Genomic DNA, 6,476 nt, shown 5'->3' with positions numbered 1-6,476 from the left:
ATATATATATATATATTACATATATATATGAATAAATAAATAATATGTAAAACTATTTTACTTACTGCATTAGAATTAAAGATAGGTAATACTGCCACTTCAAAATTATTACGAAACACATGATAGTTTCCCACTTTATATTTAGAATATTGTGAGTGAGTTATGACTTTTCTGTTTACAAGTAGTATTGTTTCAGATGAAAAAAAGATTAAATTTTATATACTTATAAAATAATACTAACTCAATTCGTGCCAATATTGTTCTTTCCTCACGATTTTTTACTAGCACAATATCAAATCCAATCCTATTACCATCTTGACCTTTAACTTCTTCAGTATAAAATCCATTAAATTTATAATTTTCTTCTTCTATCATTGAAATTAATTTTTTACATATTGTAGTTTTTCCTATACCTATAGTAATTTTAACTTAAAATTATTATTCCTTTTTTTTTAATAAAATAATAAATAAAATTAATCAAAAAGTTAATTTTCAAAAAAATAAAATTGTTTTTACTTATTATATTATATAATATTTTTAAAATTGCATATGTTATAATGAAAATTCAAATTATTCAAAAATTTTAGTAATTAAAATAAAAATATAAAGCATATTAAAAACATTTAAAGGTTAGTAATAAATAATTTTTAAAATATTTCGTAATTTTTAAAAGTGGCGGACTTACCAGGTGGTCCAGTCAGAAGTACGCGTGAGACACGCAACGCGGCGCCGGTATCCATGCTTCTTGTTTTTCTAAGTTTAAGTAGTAACTATAAGTGACATTTGCACATACAAATAAAAATAAATAATCAAAACACAGAAAAAAAATATTTTGGATTAAATATAATTATTTAATCAGAAATGTATGTATTTCAAAAATATTGATAAAAGATTGAAATAGAAAGACTGATAAAATTACCGCAACGTGGAGCCGCTGGATAGCGATCAGCTGATCGTGCTCGAGTAAGACAATCTGTTCGGGTGGGCTGAAACGCCTGTGTATATGTAAGTATCTAATACTTCGGTTGCGTTCAAAAGTGCGTTGGTGCGTGATACGCGTCTCATGTAACCTATGCTTGTGTGAGTTTGTGAGGTGTATATTCGCGACACGTCTGTCACAGAATAAATATAAGATCGACCACGACAAGACTTATAATAGTTACAACCTATAATAATCTCGTAAATTTGATTGCGCCACAAATTTCCTTATTCTGTAGGTTTCCCTGTTTTTCTAAATACATGAGATAGTCTTAGAATTTTGAAGTGTACGAAGGATTATTTAATCGAAGAAGAGAATACGGGCGTTCGTTACAGGATACATGGAAGAAAGGGACGAAGGGTGAAGACGACGGTTTTGTCCGTTTTCATATACATATCAGTATCTGCAAAGAAGAAATGGCTCGTCCTTCCAATTGTAATCCGCTTTCCTATCTCGTCGAAAGACAAATCGACGACAAAGTCGATTACTGTAAACGTCTCGTTAACGCCAGATTCGAAAGCTCCGAAAATTTGTTTAGAAAAGATCTATTATCGCATTATGGATGCGTTAATGCAATTGAATTTTCGAATCAAGGAGATCTTCTTGTTTCTGGTAAAAAGTTAACAATGTATTTTATTTATTTTATTTACGGTACTATGCCCGTCGACTTAGGAAATTCAAGTTTGACGGAAAATTAAAACCGTATAATATTTTAAATATAAAATTATAAAATTGTACTGTATTATTTTTTAGATACTGATTTTTTTAATATGTTAAATTGATTATTAAAATAAAAATATAATTTGAAATATTTTATTGTTAATGTAACAGGTGGTGATGACAGAAGAGTTTTATTATGGAAAGTGGAGCAAGCAATACAAGATGTAGGCAAACCTGCAGTAATGAAAGCTCAACATATTAGTAACATTTTTTGTCTTGGTTATGATAGTAGCAAAACAAAAATATTTTCTGCTGGAAATGATGATCAAGTTATTGTTCATGATTTACGAACGTATGAAATTTTTATTATTAAAAAAAATTTTGTCTGATCATATAAAACTAAATAACTATTTCTTTTATAATAAAGGGGAGATGTTGTGAATTTCTTTTTACATCAAAAACCTGTTTATGGATTGTCAGTACATCCACATAATGACAATGTATTTGCAAGTGCATGCGATGATGGCAGAGTTTTAATTTATGATATACGAGGATCTAGTGCTATGGAAACATTTTGTTTAGCACGATATAAAACTGCTTTTCACTCTGTAATGTTTAATCCTATTGAACCTAGGATGCTTGCTACCGCCAATGCTAAAGAAGGTGTTAGCATGTGGGATGTAAGAAAACCTTTAAAGTAAGTAATCAATGCAAATAAAAAATATAAAAATATTTTATAAAAATAACAATCTTTTTGTATTTACAGACCTATATTACGTTATGGAAATGAAACTTCAGCTCAAAGTTGCATGAATGTTAGATTTAATGCAGCAGGTAATAGATTATTAGCTTTGAGAAGAAGATTGCCTCCTGTACTTTATGCTATAGACTCTTCTACTCATTTATGTCAATTTGATCACCCTGGATATTATAACAGTTGCACAATGAAATCATGTTGTTTTGCTGGAGATAACGATGAATATGTACTTTCTGGTAAATAATGCGCTATAATAATATTTATAAATAAATATAAATTAAAATTTGTATATTTGTATATCAACTTATGATTTTAAGGTTCTGATGATTTTAATTTATACATGTGGAAAATTCCTTCTGAGAATATAAAATGGGTAAATTCTGCACATATGGTATTACGTGGTCATAGATCTATTGTAAATCAAGTACGGTACAATCAAGCTAGTTGTATTTTTGCTTCATCCGGAGTTGAGAAACTTATTAAGATTTGGAGTCCGTTTCCTCTTGGAAGTAATTGCTTAGGTGGATTAAAGGTAATACAAAATAATTTTAATATAAAATGTATTAAGATGAGTAATTCAAGCAGATAAAAGATGATTTTATATGAAAAAATTTTAATTAATTTATTTTTGAAAAGTTTTTTGAAAACAAAAAAATTTTATTTTTTTTGTTAAGTCATTTTTATATATATAAAATCGCCGTTTATTTGCTTGTATCATTCATCTTGAAATATTCTGTATATATTTTTTAATATAATATAATAACATATACTATTATTTTTTTATATTTATACTTTAGAGAGATGATGGAAAACAAGAGAGGCAACGTAGAGTATTTACACATGATGAATATATTGGATTAGTATTACGTAGTGGTCAATTTATGACACATGACTATAGCCATCAATCAACCAGAGAAGATCCTAGAATGATGGCATTCTTTGATTCATTAGTACAACGCGAAGTTGAAGGCTGGAGTTCTGAAGATATGTCAACAGCACCTCAAACTCCTAGTGATTCTGAAAGTAATCTTATAGCTGGACGGGTTTATAGCGCAACAGATTCTGATGGTATTTTTAAATTAAAATTATATTGAAATAATAAGAAATTATTATAATAATATAATAATATATATTAATAATATGTACAATTATAAAGAATTTTAAATAAAATATTAATATTTTTTTTTTTATAGATTCTATAGCATCTGATCGTCAATTGATGTTAAGTATTTTGGGACCTGCAGTAACATTGGCATCTCATGGATCCTCTGGAGGTGGTGTAGCTCCTGAAAGACCTTTAGAGTCTCCAAATCGTATAACACGACTTATAGCATATCGTAGAGAAAAACTAATGAGACTTGCATCTGTAGATTGTGGTGAACCAACAAATAATACTTCAGCTGCAGTGTCAGAACCATCTGCATCAGGTTCTGCTAGTGAAGGGGACAATACACAAATTAAGTGTAAATCTAAATCAAAATTAAAATTTATAAAAAGAAAACATGGTAAAATTACTGAAATCAGAAGAGCTGGAATAAAGTGTGCAGTGCTACAAATTAATAGTGACTCTGATAGTGATGAACAACCTGTTGATACAACTCAACCTAGTACCAGTTCTGGTGTAGTTTCTAGAAGATCAAGATATGTTGTGCATATTGAAAGAGATGCAAAACATTCAAATTATAGTAGCAGTAGTTCAGAAGATAATGATATTTCTAGTAAACGAAAACATTCAAAAACTGATTCTGATACTTCTACAAAAGTACACAGAAGAAAACATAAGAAATGTAAAAGTAATTCAAAAAGTGATATTTCTAAAAATAAGAGCAAAAGACAAAAAATTGATTATGATACAAAAAAAAAGAAATCAGATTGGAAGCTTTATTTAAATGATGTTAGTAATACAATAAAAGTTCAAAAAGATGGTTCATCTATGTCAGTGAACAAATCAAGCAAAGTTCCTTCAACTCCTGACAGTGGTATCACATCAGGAGTGTCTACAAGTGAAAAAAATGGTGAACAAGCACAGAAAGATCAAAATGATGCAGAGAGTTCAGATCACGAGCAAAAACTAAAAAATCTAGAATATTTTAGAAAAAAAGTGAATGTAGTAAGAAGGAGCTACCGTATTCGATCTAAACCCTTGTCTCAAACTATTTCAACTACAACCGATTCTTCCGATTAAGCTCCTTACCTTCGACTTTTTAATCCCTTTCCTTTTGTACATAATAAATCTGTGATTCCTTGAAGTATATTTTTATAATACTAAGTTTGTTCACATGCGAATATGACCGGTTTTTCTATCTTCTTTTAGACTTTATTATTTTTCTGTTATCTTCATATGTATCCTACATTTTATTGGAATCTCTTATGATGCAAGACTGTCTTAAAAAAAATAAATCTTCTCTCACCATTTAAAACAATTTTGATTATAATCTAATTACAACATTTCATAATTGGTACAAAGGGTTGCGAATTTAGTAGTCTCAAATGTTAAAAATTATTAACAATTGACGTCTCAATTATTTAGAATTCGATTTATTATAATAAAGTAAACATGTTTGGATATGACCATTAAATCATATATAATCGAAACTCCAGCAAGACACCGCCGAGAATTATAGGTAAATTAATGCTGCATTAGCTATAATAAATGATTCAGCTAATGTATATTGTTGACATGGTTTGTAAGTGTGATGGAAAATAATAAAACAATAAATTGATATACATTTTTTTCTTATATGTTTAGCTTTGAAAACAAATTAAGAATATTGCATTATTTAATCCTGCATTTATACGTCTTTATTAACTTATAATAAATAAAGGAAAGAATTATCTAAATTTATGCATTAATTTATTATCCAATAAATATTTTATTTAATATCAAATATAAGTTTTAGTTTAATTTTAATATAAAGTATAAATATAAGAAATTTAAATTTAAATATGATTAATTTCTTTATGATGTCATTGTGGTATGAATATATATATATTTCCTGTAAATACCACTTCCTGTAAATAAATTCTTAGTTCTTCCAGTTTTAAAAGTAGTACATATAATGTTTTCTGATTGTTCACTTTATTAATATTAATAATTCAAAATGATATATTTAACTTTATTAAAAATTAATATATGGTTTCCTATTTTTGTATTTATAATTTTAAAATATAATACATTAGCATATAATTTAGATGTTAATAATGTTAAAATATTTAATATTCCTAAAACTTTTAATAATCAACGAGGAAGTTATTTTGGATTTTCTGTTGCACTTTATACAGAAGGGCTAGATTCCATACTTCTTGTAGGTGCTCCCAGAGCAAATTCAAGCACAATAAAAAATGTAATTGAACCAGGTACTGTATATCAATGTTCAATTAATAAGACCTGTAAGGAATGGATTATTGATAAAAGTGGAAATGGTGAATATAGTGAGTGGAATCAAATTAAAGATAATGCCTGGATTGGTGCAACAATTGCTGTAGAAAATAAAACCAATCCTAGAATTGTGGTATGTAAATTCTTTATTCATTTCTTCATATATATATTTTTTAAATATAATTAATATCTAAAGATATAATTAATATTTTTTAATTAATTAATTAAATTTATAAATAGGTTTGTGGTCCACGATGGAAAAAAAAAGACAAATATAATTGGTACATGAATGGTATTTGTTACTTGTTATTAGTTAACAATATTAAATTTTTTGAAAAAGAAGTTGAAAACAAAATTTTATCACTTTCAAATTATTCGAATTTTATATATCCAAATAATAGAAAAGTTTATAATTTTGAAATGAGTCAAGTTGGTTTTTCAATGAATATGGTATCTGGATTAAAATGGAAGTTAATATTAGGTAGTCCTGGTGTATTTAATTGGAAAGGCTTACCTTTATTAGTTAAAAAACCAATTTATGGGAAAATACAATTTATAATTCCGTCAACTAAAAATGAAAAAAGAATTCGTGAAAATAGTTATTTCGGTAAATAGTACACTTTTAATACTAATTATTTTTATAATATGAATCGTAAAAAACATTTATATAAAAAAATATTAAAAAATATTTATTTATTTAT

At 27.0% G+C, this 6,476-nt stretch overlaps 3 protein-coding genes across 6 annotated transcripts in view; 2 read left to right on the top strand and 1 right to left on the bottom strand.

Moving 5' to 3' along the window:
• LOC102679617 (cancer-related nucleoside-triphosphatase homolog) overlaps positions 1-791 on the bottom strand; it is a 1,911-nt gene extending 1,120 nt beyond the window's left edge. Inside the window, 3 exon segments of the mRNA XM_031509500.1 lie at positions 62-171; positions 242-413; positions 686-791. Coding sequence (XP_031365360.1) covers positions 62-171; positions 242-413; positions 686-791 — 388 coding nt within the window.
• On the top strand, positions 684-5,136 carry LOC102680045 (DDB1- and CUL4-associated factor 5). 4 transcript variants are annotated; one of them, XM_006613707.2, is made up of 8 exons: positions 684-1,005; positions 1,218-1,591; positions 1,811-1,991; positions 2,067-2,336; positions 2,406-2,632; positions 2,714-2,928; positions 3,194-3,464; positions 3,590-5,136. In XM_006613707.2, the coding sequence occupies exons 2-8, from the start codon at positions 1,396-1,398 to the stop codon at positions 4,579-4,581; spliced, it is 2,352 nt and encodes a 783-aa protein (XP_006613770.1). In that variant the 5' UTR covers positions 684-1,005; positions 1,218-1,395; the 3' UTR covers positions 4,582-5,136. The 4 variants fall into 4 exon arrangements, with proteins under 4 accessions (XP_006613770.1, XP_006613771.1, XP_031365359.1 ...); XM_006613708.2 differs by having other exon boundaries at positions 704-1,005; positions 1,315-1,591; XM_031509499.1 differs by lacking the exon at positions 684-1,005 and adding an exon at positions 1,016-1,213 and having other exon boundaries at positions 1,293-1,591.
• Positions 5,137-5,570: 434 nt separating this feature from the next.
• Positions 5,571-6,476, top strand: part of LOC102681808 (integrin alpha-4-like) — a 4,072-nt gene continuing 3,166 nt past the window's right edge. The window contains exons 1-2 of the mRNA XM_031509498.1: positions 5,571-5,908; positions 6,016-6,382. Coding sequence (XP_031365358.1) covers positions 6,061-6,382 — 322 coding nt within the window. The 5' untranslated portion in view covers positions 5,571-5,908; positions 6,016-6,060. The remainder of the gene's footprint in view (positions 5,909-6,015; positions 6,383-6,476) is intronic.

Source organism: Apis dorsata, unplaced genomic scaffold (genome assembly GCF_000469605.1).
Source record: "Apis dorsata unplaced genomic scaffold, Apis dorsata 1.3 scaffold_161, whole genome shotgun sequence".
Lineage (NCBI taxonomy): Eukaryota > Metazoa > Arthropoda > Insecta > Hymenoptera > Apidae > Apis > Apis dorsata.
This window is presented reverse-complemented; position numbering and strand designations above follow the sequence as displayed.